This window comes from Neopelma chrysocephalum, unplaced genomic scaffold (genome assembly GCF_003984885.1).
Source record: "Neopelma chrysocephalum unplaced genomic scaffold, ASM398488v2 Primary Assembly neopelma1_81, whole genome shotgun sequence".
Taxonomy (NCBI): Eukaryota; Metazoa; Chordata; class Aves; order Passeriformes; family Pipridae; genus Neopelma; species Neopelma chrysocephalum.
Window position 1 is genome coordinate 3,924,716 of NW_020897743.1, and position 19,440 is coordinate 3,944,155.

Below are 19,440 nucleotides of genomic sequence, written 5' to 3' on the forward strand. Positions count from 1 at the left end.
GTACGGCCGCACGTGGGCCCGCGGCACCGGGACAGGGCCCTGCGGGGCACCGGAGCCCAGCGGGGGCATCAGAGCTTAGGGGGACGCCTGCACTCACTCACCGGGCACCAGGGCGCAGAGGGACAGCAGCAGAAGCGCCTGTGCCCCAGTTCAGGGTGTATTTCCATGGGCTCACGACTCCACACACAGCCCCGGGGTCTGCACGTGCTTTCCCGGGTGGCTGAACGTGAGGGGTCTCTTGGCCTCAAATTACCAAATTCTGATTTCTGGAACTAATCGCCACTTAAAAGTAGGGCAGCTGTTTGGGAAGCGTCGAAAGCAGTCAGGCAGTTATCAAAACTAGTCAGGGGTGAGATGTCAGACACTGTATTTGTTCTCCCAGAGAAAAACCTCCCCTTTATGAAGTGAAAATTGCTTTATACTTGTTTATCAACATCAAGTGTTTTATTCTGAGCAAGCTTTTTTTTTTCCCTGACAGACATGAATGTATCCGACAGGCCAGTATTTCTGAGGAATTGTTTTACATCTATAAAGACTGAACTGTATCTGGATGCTGGAGCTCGTACAGGCTACAACAAGCCAAGGCTTCAGCAGGACATGTTTGTCTAAAGCTTATTTTTCACCGTTCACTCATCACATAACATGTTTTATAACCAATGAAAATATTATATTAAAAAAAAATAATCTGCTCATTAACACAGTCCACACTACACTGTTCCTTACACCAAACTGGGACAAGAGACATTCAGGAGCCAAGAGTGGCCCAGGACAGCCATCATCTCAGGAAAGGGAGTTTATTCATCTGAGTCCAGGTCACTGTCTCCTGCGATGGAATGAAAGTCCTCGCTGTCTTCCTCATCCTCAGACAGATGGACCTGACTTAACACACTTGGCCCAGAGCGCTGCTGTTCTTCCTCCTCCTCCTCTTCTGAGATCTCATACCCTCCAATACTGCTGAAACTCGTGTCTCTTGTATTGGATTTTGGGTCTGGTTCTTCATAGCTGCCGTAACTAGAAGAAAGAAGAGAGCGATTTCAAATGAGCTGCTGGTACCAACAATTCTGTATTTAACTCCTGTAGAAGTTCCTTGGCTTGAAGTCCTGTGAACACTCAGAACTGCTGTGCACTTCAGTTCTGCCACTGGCCAGCTTTCTAAAATAAAAACATGCACCAGTTCTCCAAGGAAATTCAAGTATCCCCACCCCACTCTGATATACTCAGGGCAGGAAAAACAGATCACTCCAACACCACCTATGTGTCACCTTCACTGCAGACAGAAGGCAGACAGCCCGTTCTCATCTTCTCCTCCAGCATTTCCTGCTGACTATTGTCAAGGTCCTGGGCTGGACTAACCATTGCCTGCCAGCACAATTATCTGTACAATAATTAATTAGGCAAATATCAATAACAGCATTAAGGGACTGAATTCCCCAAGTAGAAAGACAACAGAGAATCAAATAACTGACACTACAAAATGCCCAGAGAAGGAAGAGTAGGTTGGTATTCTCTCGAATGCAAAAAAATAAAGATGATAGTGCTGTAATTTTCCAATAATGGAACTCCTTTCAAAATACAGAATATGCATATTCCTATTCTTTTGGACTTCAACTAAGCAGCTGCATTTCAAGTCAGGAGATTTTTAGAGAAAGAAAAAAAAAGTTAATCAGCTAAATCATCTTTTAACTTCAAATCCATCTTGCAGTTTCAGATAACTTGTAAAAACCTTTATTTGCTCTGCTTTCTAAAACCACTGTGTACAGGAAATCATCTAACTTACAAGAAAGAACTTACTTTTTTTTTTTAAATTTAACTAACATTTTTATCAGTGAAAATCTATCAGCAGAACCAAGGCAATAAGTAACAAATTGCAATTATGATAATTATGGTTGCAAGAGTAAAACCAGTCACAAAATAAAGAAAAGATGTGCAATATTCTTCAAGTTTTTATGACAAACACTGCAAAAAACTTTAAGAGAAGGGGTTTTAAGAATTGTTTTGAAAAGGTTCTCAGCTCTAATTACCTGATATTGCTGTCCTCCATAACGTGAGATGTCTCCCCACCATCTCCTTCATAAGACATCATGCTTTCCTCATTGTCCATGCCCATCCTTGTGTTCTCTTGGAGAACATGAGGCTGTTTAGGTCTCACTGCATTGGGCTCCACATCTGAGTCACTGCCACTCTCACTCAGCTGGATAGCTGTGCAACAAACCAGCATTTAGTCACAAATAGGAGGTTTGTTCTGTCAGGTCCATATCTACTGTCTTTTAAAGGCTGCAATGTTGACTGTAGGAAATGTTTACGAAGTAGTGTCTCCACAAGGGAGCAGGAAGGGTATCTGGGAGGTGATACCACTTACTGAGTGCCCAATTCTGATGTTATTCCAAAGCAATCTCATTACCACCATTACTCCAATAGTCTTTTGTCTTGTCTACTCGGAATAATTCCCCTTTCTTCCCCCTTAATAATTGTCAGAAGTCACTGCTAAATACCATTATAAGCTTTTCTGCATGACAAGCCTGTAGTAAAACAGAAACAGTCTGCAGGAACCTCTGTACCCCTCTTCCAGTTCTTGATAACACTGTTTTAACAGTAACATTTGACAACCCTGTTTCATATCAAAATAAATGTTGTGGTTTCACTAAATTTCCCATTCCTGGCTCTGCACAACAAATCTTACTCCCAGTCTTTTCAGAACCATTTGCAGTTTCACTTTATGAAATACAATCAACAAGATCTTGTCTTAACTCTGCTTTCTTTTGTGTCTGTACTTACAGAGTAAATTCCTATTCCACTTTGTTTTCTGTTCCACTCATGTTCACCCAGTTTTCTCATGTTGCCCCTTTGGTCTCCCTTTTTGACCACTAAACCACCCAGTCATGTATCCCATATGCATGTTTTTGTGATGGAAGCATGAGATTAGCTGGGTTAATGAACAACCAGTTCCTATTCAACCTTTTATAAAAGAAGGACACTTACATGAGAAAGGATTGTCCCCTTCCTCATCACTCCCATCATCATCATCCTCTCCATCAGACATAAGCAAGTCTTCATAGAGGACACTGGCCTGGGGCTGCTGGGCTGATCCTTCTTCCTCATCAGCAAGGTCACCATCTGCATCTTCCACCTCCTGGGTCATACAGAACAGGGATGGTGAAGATCCAACAACGTGCTGCCAGCTTCTAGCATATGTGTATTATTTACCACGCTGTCCACCCTGAAATGTTCCCTCTTTTCACAGCGCCAACATTTCCAAACTGCATTTCAGAGCCCGGCTATGGGAACGGGCACTGCTGTGTCTCAGGGCGGCAGACACGGCAGGCAAGTCAGCACGTGGACTGTGGCTGGGGTTTCTGTGAATATACTCACTGGGGCTGGAGTCTTAGGCTTCCCATCATCATCCTCATCAAATCCTTCAATATCTACATCAGAGTCTTCCTCGCCCAGCCTTCCTCGCCCCTGGCGCATCTGAACGGGAACACAAACAGCAACAGCACTGAGGAAGGACATCAGCCAGGGGGTGTGACTGACATCTGGGCCACAGTGATGGGTGTGGGAGGACAGGAGGGGAAAGACAAAAAGAAAAATGGATGTGCATCACTCTCTGAGCAAGGATTCTTTTTCTCTTTATTCCAAGATCAGAGAGCACACAGTCTCCACACACTTTTACCTGATGTGCTCATCCTTGAAACAGGAATCTCCAGCCTTAAAGCACCAGAGTTCCTTGTTTAACCAGCTATTTCTGGAAAACACCACTAGCTCCTAAGATTTCATAATATATTTTAAAAGCGTACAGCAGTTTCCAACAAATCTTCTCCTGCCCTTCTCTTTCCTGTTCTTCCCTCAGACACTGTGAGTCCAAGATACAGAGGACAAACAGACTCTATCCCAAAGACTGTAAATTATCTACAGAAAGCCTGAAGGGATCTAGATCTAGAAGGGATTTACAGAGCTACAGATGGCTACAATACCAGACAGAACTGCTCACAACCAACTTCTCTTTGCCTGCACTGTTCAGAATAGCTCTCACTCCCTTTCTGGTACCACCTTCAGTCCCGTGGCTCCTAACCCTCTTCATTCTCCTTGTAATTTATTTTTATGGTCATTTTATTGCATCTCCTTCTGCTATTCCTCCTCCTCCAACATCTTTTTTTGTTCAATACAGAATAAAGACTAAGGAAAAACAATTATGTGGTTAATGTGATGAGTTAATTTATAAGGATTTAATACCTTTAACCTGTCTGCTTTTTTTTTCCCTTTTACAACTATAAGGTATCTTCAGTGGCAACCATCTCTTCCTAGCTCCTATTTTCACTGTATGCAACCATAATGATCTAATTATGATCTTCTGAATCTGTAGATTATCCTTCACCATTTCCCTATTCAGAATCAACAAGGGATTGCATATTAACCCTCTGTAGCATGAGTCACCAGGTTTCCACTTCCAGAAGTAGTGAAGCAAACAAATACCTGGCCTTAGGCAGATTCTTTTGCAGCTTTTGATTCTCTATACTTTGTTTTGCAGTGTCTCAGTTCCCAGTGCTCTGCAATTTTTTTCCCTTTTCCTTCAGAGCAGTCAAAATGAAGGAAATTGCCTGGAAAACCTGATTTTTGTCCCCTGTGTCCTACAATATCATTGCCTCCTTTTAGTAATTTGCTCAGACAAGACAACTCTCCAAACGGATTTTAAAATGGAGGATTCTGACCTGAGTTCCTCCTTTCCCTGGGGTAGTGATGGGAGTGTCCATAGCAGACAAATTGCTTTCATCTTGATAGAATGAGGCACCATGTGACAGACTGAGAGAAGTGATAGTATCATACAAGTCAGGTGGCTAAAGTATTGCTGGGAACAGGAGACAACATTCTCTAGCACAGAATAGAAAAACTACTGGTCTACAATTGGGATGAACAACACAAAGAAAGCTTTGCTCTGTCTTCCTGTAGCACAACATTTGCATTTTATCATCCAGTTATCAGCACAGAGATCTTTCCCAAGGCTTATGAACTTCAACAGTTTTTCCAAATAAGCAAAAGGCACATCTCAGACACTAGAATGACATGCCCTACTTTACTAGGCAAATTCCAAAGGCAATTTTATTTTTCAGGAAATAACTTCTCATTCCTGGCGGAAGTTTTTTACTGATGTTTTGTTAAAAACAACCAAACAGCCCGAAATAAGAAGAATTACTTGAAAAAAAAAGTCTAAATAGCTTACAAAACTTTGCCAAACTGTAAACATTGAAAAAGCAGCCCAGCATTAAATTGTGCTGCCAACTTGGTCTGTAACACACACAAAATACCTGACACAATTGTCTGCTATAAATAATGATGACGATTAAAAAATGTTATTTTCCATTAGAACTGGAATAAAGAGATGTAAAGAATCCCAGCAATGAAGGCAGAGTTGTACTTCACTGACCATATCAGTCGGTTTCTTCACTCAGCAATAAGCCTTTCCAACAATAACACCACCAAACAGCTCCTTGGTTTCTTCCCAGCACTAAACTATCCATGTCTTTTCCTCACGTCCCCCTTACCTTTCCACTGCTCGTCTCCTGAGGGTTTCCAATTGTTACCTTTGCACAGCCTTCCAACCAACACTCAGCTGTACCTGACTACAGAGCTCACCTTCAGACCAGTTTTACAATTTGCTTAGGAAATGATCTTCTCTGTCTTAGGCATCTCACTCTCTGAAGCATCAGAACCACTTCTCATACTTGTTCTTAAAAAATAACTGTTTGCACACCATCTAACAAGGTACTCTACTAAAAGACAGACTGCAGACAGATGGAGAACAATAAACAAAGAGGAACCTTAGGATCAAACATCCAGGAGATGAAACTAAAACAATAAAAGTGAAAGCTTTGCTTGGTCACTTGCCTGTGGGGTGTAGGGACCAGGGGTCATTGGATCAAGGCTCTCCAGATCTGCCTCCTCCAGTGCTGCTTCCTTAGCAGTGGAGATGTCTCTCTCGAGTTGAGTCAGGTGCTCATCATACTAAGAACAAAAAAAGCTCGCTAAGGTTGCAGAACAGAAAATTCAAACATACACAAATATTCCAGTAAAGTTGCCCACATACCTCAGCTAAAGTCTGATAGCAGATGTTCACAATCTCCTGAGCTGTTTTTGTGTACTGACTGTCTGACCCTGTAGGAAGAAACAGATTTCTTTAGGCATTTCTGACCTTTGTTTAATTCCAGCTGCCAAGACAGCAAGACTGGTTTTGGTTACACAGCTCTCACCACACAGGCTCCTGAATCCCAACACCTTCTGATGTAAGGAGAAATACAAAGCAGGGTTCACACTTGGCTAACACAGCACAACCAGTTTGCTCCAGGATTAAAGGCATGATTTAGGACACAGGAAGATTGTATCCTGTCAACCTCAAGGAAAGCCCCAGAAACAAATCACTGAAGCAGAGATGTGTACTGAACAAGTAGAACATCCTCCCCAAATATAAGTGCCCCATTCTATACCAGGTGGTGAATAAAGCTTCATGTGACAGTGAAAACATCCCTGTTTAAGCCTCTCTTTTCTCAGCAGGAAAGGAAAACAATCATCAAGTTCATGATTCACAGCTTTGGGCTTCGACATACTTTGACAGCACAGGTACCCAGATGAATTAATTTAAGTCCAAAAGGCAGCTGAGGCCTTATTTTCACCACCTACCATTGTACTTGATGCTGTTGGCAAGGATGAGGTTAACATCATCCAGGAAAGTCTCTCTGTTCTGGTACTTGTGTTTGGAGATATTCTGGAAGAGATTGTCACCCGGTAAGTAGCTGAGTCTAAACATCTCTCAAGTGGCTGCACAGTTCAGGCTACACACCTTGCGGATGGTCTCCAGATCCATTGGATTAGCAATCACCTTGTAGTAATCAGGAACAAACTTCTTGTTAACTGGATGATGAAACGGCCAAGACTGAAAGAAAGAAAACAGGCAGGTTGATAAAGCTTCTGTGTAGAATTTTTTACAGTTTTAGCAACAGTCTCCAGAACTGATTAAAACTCATAATATATGGAAAGCATTTAAAAGACATCTTGAATCCAATAGTTTAGTTCAGGAGGGACACAGAGAAAAGATCTACCAGTTGGATTTTTAACTAGGCCTGTTGACATCTGTCTGACAGCATGAACATGTAACACAAAATAATAAATTTACAAAAGAATTTTCTATTTAATATCACTGTTTTCTTCACAACATAACTGCAGCGTCCAGCAAGAACACTCGCTGCTTGTACAATAATTAAAGAATATAAACCTAGGTCTGATCTTACAACAGGGGCTATGTAGTTAACCAGTTTAACAGTTCATCATGGTACGATGGCATAGAAAAACTCTAAAATCTGTTTCTAAACATCAGAAATGACAACTTGGCGACAGAATGTAACCAGCAAAGTTTATGCCTGTCCTCTGTAAAAGTCCTCTCTCATTCATTTAACCACTACAGACTCTTGTTCCTTACTGCATCCAGACACAAGACATTATAGATAAGTGACACTAAAATCCTTATGTCTGCAGTTTTATTTGGTAAGTTTAAAGGGTTTTCTTTAACACTAACAAACTAGTGCAACACTGGGTAAACCTGATCAATTAGAAATCAGCTTATGTTTCATTTGCACCTGAAAACTGCAGCTTTGCAGAGTGCTTTGAGATGTACCAAAGCAAATGCTATAAGCAGCATCAGAGTATGTTTCATAACAACCCTGGAAATCAGTGATTTCATGCTAAAGGGATGTTGACACAGGAACTGTCCAGGAGTGAGAGCAGCAGGAAAAAAAGAGTGGAACCCAGCATTCACTTCTGAACCTTTGCTCCAGTGAAGGGGGTGAGTGCCAGTCAAATACCACAGGGCAGCTCCCTGACAGAGCACTTTTATTTTGCAGTGCACTGCCAACCACAATGTAAATATAGTCACAGGACTATAAATCAGCACATTTTGCACATCACACACACAGTCCACTCAATCTACATACATCTGGAACTGCCATCATCTTCTGAGTGACAATGTTATCCAAAATGAAGGAAAAGGCCACTTGATCATCATCATCCAGGAGGGGATTAATTGCTTTTTCTAATCGAGCCAGTTTATCTTCCTTCTGCAATAAAAGCAGGGGACATCAGTGGCTGACCCTAAACCAATAACTGTTATATCATGACACTCTGACCCAGATAGACTCTCAGTCACCTTTTTATGAAGACACTTGTAAATAATGGGGGGATAACAACCAGGATATAAGCTTACATACAAGATAAAATAGCTAGAGGAAGAAACAAGCATCTATTTTTTTCAGAAAGACTCCAGCGGGAACTGTTTAAAATGGTAAAACTCCAAATATGTCCTTAAGGAGTTCCCTTAATCTTCTACTGCTCTCCCCAAAGCCCCGTGTTTTGCCTGTACACATCCTCTACCCTCTGTGTTCGACCAGCCCTGACCATCCCTCCCCCTCCACTCTGATCACAACTCATTCACAAGACTTGCCTCTTTTAGCTTCTCATCACACAGGTCCAGCATGGACTGAGAAATCTGGGTCAGGGAGTGCTTTGGCCCTGCAAACACACACAGCAAGTACAGCCTGATTAGAAAGGCCCATGTCACAATATGACTTCACCTTTACTCCTAAAGTACCACTGGTTGTATTTCTAGCACAGCTGGCAGTACATCCTCGAGTATATTTTCAATACACGCAATTATTAAAGTTTAGTACGGATTTTATATAAAAAAAGACTATTTGGAGCAAATATCCACACTTCTGGTATACATTTTTTTAAGGTTTGGAAAGAAGCTGTGCCTGTGGAAGATTGGCCCCCAAGCCCTCCACCTTTGCCAAACGTTCACAGTACAAATCATGAAATTTCTGTTTCCTTGACTAAATCCAGTCAGTGAAGCAGAACTGCTAAGGAAGGCAAGGTGGGCATTTAAAGAATATTCAAAACCCCACAGCTTTAAATAATTTCAGGATTCCTCAGACGTGGAAACAAGCGTTTGCAACAGAACTGTGAAAAAATAAAGCTTATTTATTAGGATAAATCAGGGATTTAACTGTCAAAATAATAAAGGAAGCAGTAAAGACACAAACCCAGTGCTGTCTGTGTCACCCACAATGCTGCACAGCCCAGAGAGACTCAGTGCAGCTGGGAGGTTTTTATATCTGTTGAATTAATATATTTTAGACAAAGATCTTTCTATCAGCAGTCAGAATAAAGCTGACTCTCAATGAATCAGCACTTTCCCCCAGCAGATATATGCTCTACTGCAGAATCCATGGGGTTTTTTTTAAACTAGCTTTCATTCATTTCTTAAAACTAGTTTCCTGACCTTCCCAAATGGGGAAAAATTTATTGCAATTAAGGACCAAAATATGCAAAATCAAGGCAGTAAACTCTACTCAGAGCTGCATCTCCAAGGCACTGGATTCAACAGGTGTGAACTATTCCTATTTGTATAGAAAGATTCATTCCATAAAGAATGAAAACAATGTTTTGCTTAGTTTCACCCTCTATAAAGGAGATAGACAGGACTTTGCCTCAGTGCAGTTTAATACATGCAGCAGTGCCTTCAGTCACCGATAGTTCCATAACAACTTCTGTTACTACTTCACAGTCATCAGTTAGTTATTGTTACGTGCCAGGGTCCACTTCTTTCTCATCTATGAATTAGTTCACTAACATTAATATATTCTTTCAGGTGTATCTGGAAAAAACGTTCATTCCTTTTTGCAATCCGGCAGAGAATTTACTCCGCTTTTCCGTTGCTTTTGTTGTTTCTAAAAGTTCCACAGCTCCATGTATTAGCAGGGATACAATTTCCCCTGTGTTTTTACCATTGTAGGTCGCACTGTTCTTCACAATCAGCTCCAGGTGTTCCCTGAACTCCTCCCGGGATGGGTACTGCCTCTTACGGACATTTTCACGCAGGGTCTGCAAATCCATGGGCCGGGTAATAATCTTGTAATAGTCTTTGACAACTTTGGGATTCACAGGCGTATGGAAGGGGTATGTCTGAGGATGACAAGAAACAAATGCTTATTAACACAGTGCTAGCACAGCTAACCTCAGTTTAACCTCCACAGAGCACTAATGTATAAAACCTTTAAACAATCAGTTAACTGAACCAGGGAAAACATAACAAGCTCAGCCCCATGGCAGCTATCACTTTCTTCTACAAAATGTTCTTTAACACCATTCTAAGAAGGAAAAATCTCACAGAGAATTCTCAGATGGTATTTTTGGTTGCAGCACGAAAGTCAAGAGACTAGACATTAAAAATTTCATTTAAACTCAAATCTTCCATTTAATCTTTTGATTTTGCAAGTTTCTGGTAAAATATGGTCAGAGAGAGCGAAGTACGAATTTTCTCCAGTGCCACATATACAAAAAAAAGCATTACACACTGCTACATCAAGTTTCATGCATCTTGTTCCGGTTTTGTCGGGAAAAAAAGAAGTCTTAAAAATAATCAGATCCCAGCTTTGAATATTTGTCCACACAAAACTATCCAACGCTACTTTCTGCACAGGTATTTTAATCTTAGAAAGCTTCTGAGCTGAGATAATTTCAGAAATACTGCACACCACCTGTGTGTGTGCAGGGCAGGGGGGACGGGGGTGGCACACCCCTCACCTGAGAAAAGCCTGGCCCAATTCTGGTGTCTACAACACAGAACCCGCTTCAACCACACTGCTTAAGACACAGGTTTTGGGTGCCACAGCTTAAGCTTACGTTAGGAAGATCCCTGATGTCATTGATGATGCCCTCCAGGATGGATGACAGCGTCACCATGGGGTCTGTCCGCCGCCGGTGGATGGATTTGTGGGGACGCTGAAGAAATGAGAGGCAGAAAAACGAAGGCAGTTACCAGATGCAAAATATTTACTCACAGAAATCCCAGGCAGTTTAGTTTATTGGTTTACTGGGCGGGTAACTGGGCACTCAGGGGTTGCACAGGAGTAATAAAGGACCCGGCCAGTTGGTACAAACGGAAATAGAGATGCTGCAATCAGCTCAGTAACACCTCCACTCACATTCAGATAATCACAGTGAACTGTTGTCCCCACTCGCCGCTTCTTCTTTGGAGGAAGCTGCTGTTTAGGAAACTTCAAGACCAGAGATTTCCTGCGAACCTCGTCAGCACTAGGGACAAAGAAAAAAGCATAACACTTTCTCCAGCCCTCTTGTGAATCAAGACCATTTGTCCCCCAGTATTGCCTCTGGTTCCATCTGCCTTAATACCAAATACACAATCAAAATTCTGTTGTAATAGTTTATGTAAAGCCCTGTCACTTTATTCCTGTGACTGATATACATGAGTGTTCTGCATTAAGCTCTAAATTGTTTTTTCTTATTATTCATCAGTATCTCTGCTTCTTCCCTTACCTCTCAATCAGTTGTTTTCCCAGGACAATTTTTGTCCCTTCTACTTTAATGAGTTCTTCATTATCATTGTGAATGACTGTTTTTTCCAGCTCTTCCTCCTGCTCCTCTGTCATTGCAACAGGATTGGAAGGTGGGGCATTTGTTTGATAGTAGAGAGGGCAAAACTTATTAGTCCTCATATGCCCAATTGCACCACATGCTCCACATTTCAGCTGCAAAAATATGAGGAAGGTGACAGATCAGAATTCATACGTGAGCTCCTAGTTTAGAGGCCAAGTATCATCAAAATCCCCTAGTGAGACCTTTAGTACATCACTAGAACAGGAAACTTCTCCAGTACCCAAGACTTTCTGGCATGCTTTATGTATGGATGTGCTTACTTTCAAGTCTGGACGCTCTTTCATTTTCTTGGGCTTCTTTTCTGGAGGGCCCTTGAGTTTCTCTTTCTCTTGGTTCCGTTTTAAGCGCCGTAACTGCTCCTGGATCCTGCGCCGCTCCTTCCGCATCTCCTCACGGTGCTGTTCATCAAACAGAGCAAACTTTCGTCTGGGTGGAAAAACAAAATAAAAATACAGAAGATTTTCAGCCTAGCTGATGATTTACCACGTACTCTTCTGCCAGGTCTATCACTGCACAAAGTTCATAACACCCTCCAAATGGAGGGACGTTAAATCTCTCTCTCCACAGTTACAGCGCCGGGCTTCCGCACTCAATTCTGCGTTTCTTCATTTAAACAAGATTGCCAGTGGAATGAAACAGTCTACAGGCAAAGTTAAAAAGGGGAAAAAAAAAAACAGAGGAAAAAAAGAGAGATCATAAAGGCCTTACATGAACTCCTCGTCCTTGGTGGTCCGTATCCGGCAGTAGGCATCGATGACCGCGGGTTTCCGGACCGTCTCACATCTCACATATTCCTTCCCATCCTCGTCTCTAAACGTGCGATAGATCTTGAGGCGTCGGCCGGTGGCAGAGGAGTTGAGGCTGGTTACAGAGGCAGTGTCATCATCCTTGTGAGAGTTTGCTGAGGCTCCTGAAGCTGATGCCACAAGAGAGAGTTTTATTTAATTTTTTTTTTCTCCACGCTGTAGAAACATCGTTGTTTAAATACAGCAGATAAGTGTTGGCTTAAAAACTTCCAAGACACAAATTAAGAAAAACCCAAGCAACAGAAGTCTTTCCCTTGCTTGTTCATGTTCTCTTATCATGATGTGGATAAAGGTGAAATAAAAGTAAAACACTGAATTATCCACATGGATTGTAAAGCCAGAAAAAACATCTACAGCCAACAAGGACGCACAGGTGCTTTAGTACAACTTGCAAGGCAACTGCAGCATGGCCCTGAAGATTGACTATAGTGGTTGCCATCACAGGTATGGACATCTGGCAGAAACTGAAGGTCAGCTATTATCCAGTTTTCCAAGGAGCATTCCAGTCAGTGAGCTGGCCTTGCCTCATGTGACCACAGAACCCTTCCAGCATCATTCATAATTTTGGTTGAGAGGTTTTGTTCAAAATAACACTGGACATATCATCAGGAAGTCTTCCACATATCCCTTACTAAAGCATTCCAGTAACTATCTACTTGTGATTTATTCCCAATCTGAGAATAAATGGCAACAATAGTGTTGATCCAGATGCAACAGAGCTCAGCTTTGCTCACACACATGCTCCTGTGGTCATGAGCACTATCATACAGACAAAAGTTCATTCACAGGTCAAACATTTTACCTGCCAGCTGGGGACATGTCAAGTTCTCTGCTGGAATGCACTTAAAATAAACACATCTGCAGGAGATCCAAATCTGGCAGCTGCCCAATCACCCCCAAAGACTCTGACACAGCCCATGGTGTAACAGACTCTGCTATCAAGCTGCAGACTGTGCCTATCTGTTCACATACAGAGCTGTATTTACACATAAGATCCAATTAGAGAACCATAAGCTGGTTGCAGGAACTATTTGTGAACACATCTTGAGAAAAAACACTGAAAAACAGCTCCACCCCAAAGAAAAAAGGCATTCAGTGCATGCAGCAGTAAATACGTAAATAAATATCAGAGTAAGTTTACAGTTCGAAAGAAACAAAAGCCACGAGGCAAAGAAAACACTTCACATGCATTTTCTGCTCAAGAGAAGAGGGAGAAACCCCAGATAATCATGTCTATATGTTCTCTCTGTAAGGAATCCACACTCTCTTGAGAGGCCAGGTCAGCACATTTTGCAGCCTGACACAAAGTTCTGTATCCCTTCCCAGGCACAATTCTGGTGGTTGCAGTTACTTACACAGCCCCTTTTTGTCTCTCCTGTCCTTTTTGCCCCTGTCTTTGTCATTGCCACTGTCTTCTCCCAGAAGCATCCTTTGCAATTCCTTTCGTTCCTGCTCTTCTCTTTCCCGAGAGAGCTGAGAACTAGTTTTCTTGTTCTGTAACATGTTCTCAATATTCTTGCCCATCTCTTCAAAGTCACTGTCTTCAGCTGAGCTGCTATCTGTGTCTGTTGACAGGATCTCAGTGGATTCCAGAACCCTGAAACAGGAGGCACCTTGAAAGTCAGTTACTGTTGCCCCCCACTCAAATAAAAAAATAAAAAAATAAAAAAACAGCCTGTCACCTTCCTAGAAATACAAAGGTAAAAATTATGCAAAAGCTTGAAAATTAATGTTGCAAATTACTACTACAAGAACAGGGATAATATATTCCTTTCTCAGTTCTCCTTGTAATCCCCATGTCTAAAAGATCAAATTGTTCCCAGCCAATCTTCTCCAACAAGTTTCTCTTCTTCATCAACAGTACTATATTCCCTCACCACTCTCAGGTCTTGGGCCAGAACAAGGAATATTACACAAATTCTTCTGGTAGTTCTAAAGTATAGGACATAGAATTGGTAGCTGCTACCCAAGACAGAGATGGCAAACTGCTCATAACAAAACAAAACAAAAAAAAAGGGAAGAAGAAAAAAGAAAGAAAGGAAATAGGGTGGCCAACTACTGATCTGTGGAACAGCAGAATACCTCATGTCATTATAAGTGGCAGACTATGCATCCAACTTATTCTACCTTTCCAAAAGGTCTGTGAGAGCAAGAAGGACTAAGAGGAGTAAGGCTGACCCCTAAGTTTCTATTTAACAGCCAGAGGCCTCTTTCTCACTGCTATATTTTGTGGGCCCAAAAAGCTGAATCAACATCTACAACACTACATATCAGTGAGCCCCAGGCATGTACAGTGCTGGACTTCTAAGGTGGGGACAGGGTGGGGTTCAGGGCTGTGAACATCAGATAAGAACTCACTTATTCTGTAAATCAAAGATGCGCTGACACTCTTCTTTGTATCTCTCCTGATGTTCTGCCACAGAGAACCGAGAGCCACGTGCAAATTTGCTCATAGGACCTTCCCCTGACCGAGCCTGCTCCGTGGACATCGTACGGACCACATCAATCACCTCCCACCGGGACAGCTTCTTTATCTGGGAACAGGAAGGCAGACACACAACTGAGGGAGCTGACCGTGGATCTCAGCTCCTTTCCACACCAGGGCAGAGTAGAAACATGTATGTCCCTTCCACCATCAGCTGCTAAATCCATTAGTGAAGTCTGGAACCTGCTCCAGGTGCACGCTCACCTCCTCCTCAGGGACTCCAAATTTACGCAGAAGCTGCTTGGCATTTTTGAGAGAAAGCCGGCGCAGATCAGCATCTGTCCCAGTCACTGTCTTTTTCACTGGCTGAGGCTCTTTATCATCCTGTTCAGAGAAAGATTCAGCCTATTAATGTCATCACATACCAGTCTTTCCCAGGCTCATGTGGTATTTTCTCTTCCCTCCATTTCTCCCACGTGACTTTCCAGTTATTGCTCCTTGGGAACTGTACCTTCTGCTGGGTTGGTTTGTTTGGAATCTTGACATAAGAAAATCCTTCACCACAACCAGTAGGATCTGCAACACCAGTCACTTCCAGGAGGCACTTGCCCTTCATGGCAGCAATGAAGGCTCTTGTGGTGTTCCACGGAGCCGTGCGCACCTGCCAGTGAGGAGGGAAACAATCACAATCCTGCTCCACCCGTGGAGAACTACAAGCTTTTAATTTTGTTCTCTTCCAGTCATACTGAGAACTGTCAACTGACATAATGAGAGTGAGTTCCACTTCTTGATCCTTCAGTTGCCCTGATAAAACTCCAATGAATAACCTATGAAGTGCTAACTCACAAAAGGCATTTGAGGCAAAAAGCCCAGTCCTGAAAGGGCCTGGCAAGAAGGATCCCCAAAGGATACCCCAAAGACAGGTATAAGCTGGCAGCAAAGTCCCCAGGAAAGTTGTGAGAACTTTTGAACCACTGAATCCCACTTCAAACATGTCCTTTCAATATAAAGGCCTCGTTTCTCTCCAGCCATGCAGATTTACCTATTGGCAAGCACACTCATGTATCACTCTGTTGGTACCTCATCATCAATCTTCATTTGGAAATCCTCTTCATTCTCCTCTTCTGGTGCAAAGAAGGATTTCTCCCCATAACCTGCATCCTGCAGAGAAATATTAGGGAAAAAATGAGAACCTGAAGTCTTATAAAGGTTACTGGACAAAGAACTAGAAGCATCTCTGTGGAGACTTGTCGTGCTCAACAAGCACACTTCCACAGATGGTTGTTTGTAAGATTCACTGTGACCCACAGTATCACAGATGCCCAACTGCCCAGTATTTTCACAAATTCCATAACTAAATACTGCACTCAACTTCAGAAAAATAATCAGTCTCTCTCACAGCCACTTACTGGTTACTTTCTGCTGTACAGTTCCAGGTAAAAACACAGGCCCTTTCTTGTACCTTCCCTTTGCTACCTTTGAGAACAGCCAATTCAGTGCATAAGTAATGGGTGGTAAGAATAGAGTGTCTCTCTCTGTAAGAACTAAACTCCCTTTTTACGCAGCAGAGAACTTATCAAGCTGCACAGTAGCCAGGGGCCTAATTTGCCTACTTCATAGCAAAAACAGTTTTAGGCAGGAGTTACCTCAACCTTCAGAGAACTGCTTGTCAGGACCGTTTACCTTCAGTCGCTGCTCAGCTGCAATCATGCTGTAATAGGCACAGCACTGCTCTGGGGACACCATTGCTCTGATCTCCTCCTCTGTTGGCAATCTGAAATCTGGCTTCAAAACCCACCAGTTTGAGTCCATCCCTGAAAAACGCACAGGTCAAACACTGAGGGGTTTCCCACACGTGCTGGATGCCATCATAGTCCTAACTGTCTTTCAAGATTTGGTACCCTGCTGCAAGGCTGGCAAAAGGAGCAAGTATGACAAATCTGTGACACTAAAAGTGATAGGTTTTTTTCACTCTATGTTTGAGTAAATCAATGCCCTCTCAACTCAGCAACTGTTATATATCAAATTCTCACACATTCATGCTCATTCAATGTATAAACTACATTCCAAAAGCATTAAATGCACCTTTCACTTCCTCACCTCAAACTACTTTCCCCGTGGCTGGCCCAAAAAGCTTTGTATTACCATCTGCTTAACATTCTGCATATTAAAAAATTATAAAAGTGAGGTTCTCAGAGCACTGCTGGACTCACAAAGATGGGACAAGCTTTTATTTGCATGTACCTGCTTGCAAAACAACACAGCCACACACTGAGGGGAAGGAATGTGTATGTGTTGGTGTTGTACATTGTTATTTTACGAGTAAATCATTGCCCAAAGGGTTATTAAAAATGTCTGAACTGTAGTCACTTCTCAGCATCAAGCACAATTGTGCCAAAACAAAGGGTGCTTTTATAATAATTGGAGAAAAAAAAAACCCTTTCAGATTACATTTCGGTTCTTCAAGCAGACGTTTTCAAAAATGGTTTATCAGGATCTGCTCTGTTCAGAACTCCAAGAGCAGCAGGGAGTGGCTGAGCACCAAGAGAAACATTTCAATACCTGTGCGTTTGAAATCAGCACAAAGCTTGAGCCGCTTCCGGATGCTGCTCTCGGAGTGGGAGGGAAAGGCCTTCTTGATGTCCTCCATCCGAATCCTCCGAGGGCGGTCCCTGCTTTTCCAGAAGAGCCGATAAATAAAAACCTACAAAACAAGGTTCGTTTGTGACGCCCGAAGGAACACAACAAACCTCCAAAGGCAGCACAGGCAATGCTGTTTCTGGTGGCTGCTTCAGACTTCCTACTGAAAACCCATTGTTTCTTATAAATTTACTACAGTAAAGTTTTCCAAGCCACATGTCTGCTTCAGGTTCAGCTACTTTTGAGAATGAGATGTGGAAAAAAACATTTGTCTTGAAGTTCTGTATTATCACATTAGAAATGTCCATCTGTGAATGGCAGGGATCTTCCTGTTCTGCAAACGCCTCTTGAGTTATAGTTTTGAATTAAACTGACAGTAAATTACTAGAGATTTTCTCCAAAATCTGAATTTGGGGATAGTTATTTGAACGCTCATGGACAGTCCCAAAGCTTCACTGCCACAAGATCCAGGAAATCAACAAAGGCCTATGAAGCAACTCTAATTCTGTGCTGTGTTATAGGACTGTGATTCTTAATTTTAAGATTTTTTAATTGTCTCTTTGTAAAACCCATGTAACTGTAATTTTATACAGCACAATCACTTCGAATTCATTCTAACATCTTCAGTTTCCTATACTTTTATATAATCTTGTAACCTTTTGTTTTGTTTAATAAAAAGCCTCTATCATATACTTATCAGATAGGATGTAATTAAACAGAAGCAGCATGTTGTAAATCACTGGCTAAATGACAACCAAAATGTACAGTTAATACGCAATTCTTGAAGTGCTCTCACAACAAAACTAAGAAACAAAGGGAGTCATAGCAGGACAATGAGCTTCCCAAATCAGGGCTGTCCACCTGAGGCCTGTGCCATGGGCTTTCTCCAAAGATCCCCCAGATCCCCAAACTGTCTCTTACCACATACCTGCAGGAAATCTCTGATATGTGTGTTAGCTCGTTTAGAGTTGGGACCAGGGACTTCATAAAGTGGGCACTCCTGACCAACCACAAAAATATCCACGAGCTCTCGGATGTAATATCCTTGTCGCGTCCGGATGATCAGAAAATCTGTTTCAGGCATCTTGTGTAAATAAATAGGGGCCCGGAAAAGATTGTTTTCAAATGCCTATTGAGAGAAATAAAGTTTGAGAGTCAAGTTTTGATCAAATTTCCTGTAATTCAATCTACAAAAAGGATCTTAGAATAAAAGAGTTCACTGCAAGGGTACACCATCATTTATATCACAATCTATGTAGATGTGCACTCAGAACACTCCTTGATTATGCAGAGAATAGCCAAGGATGAAGAACAAAAGCATAAAAAAACGAAGAACAAGTGCACAAAGAGACTGAAGGGCTCTTTGGACCCTTAGAGGTATTTTAGGACCTTTAGGGAGGTACTTAAAAAAAGGACAGAAAGAACACATATGCAGAACAATATAACCATGGAAACCAGCCCAGGACACACACAGTCTGGAAATGGAAGAAGGCAACAGAGCAAGGACTGAAGACTGTGCCCAGGAAAGGAGGTTGTAAGAACCTAACCAGAAAAATAGAGAGCAGCAGAGTTCAGCATTTAAAGGTAAGAGTTTAAACCAGCACCAAGGAGGGACTAGACTGAGTGGAACTGGCATCAAACAGACAACTAGCAGTGCAATTCTCAGGAAGTACACATAAAATTTTGCTCACAGATCCTGGACCATGATAAATCCATGTTTTCTATCCCCTCCAACACTCCTGTTTACTGAGCTCCCCAACATTCAAGCAGCTTTGGCCTTCCACTCAGTACTCTCTTAACGGCATTATTTCTAATGCCATTACTAAGCAAAGCATCAAAGATTCAGTTCCTGCAATTCCTATCATTCCTACAACAATTTTAAAAAACATACAATAGAGATTTTTTTTTAAAAAAAGAAAGCTAAGAACTGAATTATTATCAGTAAGCAGAGAGGTGTAAACTGGAAATAGAAAAGAATCCGGTCTTTTTGGAAGCTGAGCGTTATTTGTGATTGAATAAATAGGGCATGTAATAGGCAGTGCCTATTGCACTCTGCCTATTACTCCAAATTCA

At 42.0% G+C, this 19,440-nt stretch overlaps 1 protein-coding gene across 3 annotated transcripts in view; it reads right to left on the bottom strand.

Moving 5' to 3' along the window:
* Positions 1-411: 411 nt before the first annotated feature.
* The window catches only part of TAF1 (TATA-box binding protein associated factor 1), a 29,569-nt gene continuing 10,540 nt past the window's right edge, over positions 412-19,440 (bottom strand). The window contains exons 16-40 of one of the 3 annotated variants that reach the window (XM_027690717.1): positions 18,296-18,496; positions 17,290-17,431; positions 16,411-16,541; positions 15,808-15,888; positions 15,239-15,388; positions 14,992-15,111; positions 14,661-14,836; positions 13,658-13,899; positions 12,205-12,412; positions 11,757-11,922; positions 11,377-11,588; positions 11,025-11,133; positions 10,723-10,821; positions 9,825-10,002; positions 8,483-8,550; positions 7,977-8,099; positions 6,830-6,922; positions 6,670-6,754; positions 6,080-6,147; positions 5,881-5,997; positions 4,707-4,832; positions 3,370-3,468; positions 2,980-3,130; positions 2,022-2,199; positions 412-1,011 (exon numbers count right to left, since the gene is read on the bottom strand). In XM_027690717.1, the coding sequence (XP_027546518.1) occupies positions 795-1,011; positions 2,022-2,199; positions 2,980-3,130; positions 3,370-3,468; positions 4,707-4,832; positions 5,881-5,997; positions 6,080-6,147; positions 6,670-6,754; positions 6,830-6,922; positions 7,977-8,099; positions 8,483-8,550; positions 9,825-10,002; positions 10,723-10,821; positions 11,025-11,133; positions 11,377-11,588; positions 11,757-11,922; positions 12,205-12,412; positions 13,658-13,899; positions 14,661-14,836; positions 14,992-15,111; positions 15,239-15,388; positions 15,808-15,888; positions 16,411-16,541; positions 17,290-17,431; positions 18,296-18,496 (3,540 nt within the window). In that variant the 3' untranslated portion in view covers positions 412-794. The remainder of the gene's footprint in view (positions 1,012-2,021; positions 2,200-2,979; positions 3,131-3,369; positions 3,469-4,706; positions 4,833-5,880; positions 5,998-6,079; positions 6,148-6,669; positions 6,755-6,829; positions 6,923-7,976; positions 8,100-8,482; positions 8,551-9,824; positions 10,003-10,722; positions 10,822-11,024; positions 11,134-11,376; positions 11,589-11,756; positions 11,923-12,204; positions 12,413-13,657; positions 13,900-14,660; positions 14,837-14,991; positions 15,112-15,238; positions 15,389-15,807; positions 15,889-16,410; positions 16,542-17,289; positions 17,432-18,295; positions 18,497-19,440) is intronic. The other 2 variants (XM_027690714.1, XM_027690715.1) reach the window with 2 other exon arrangements.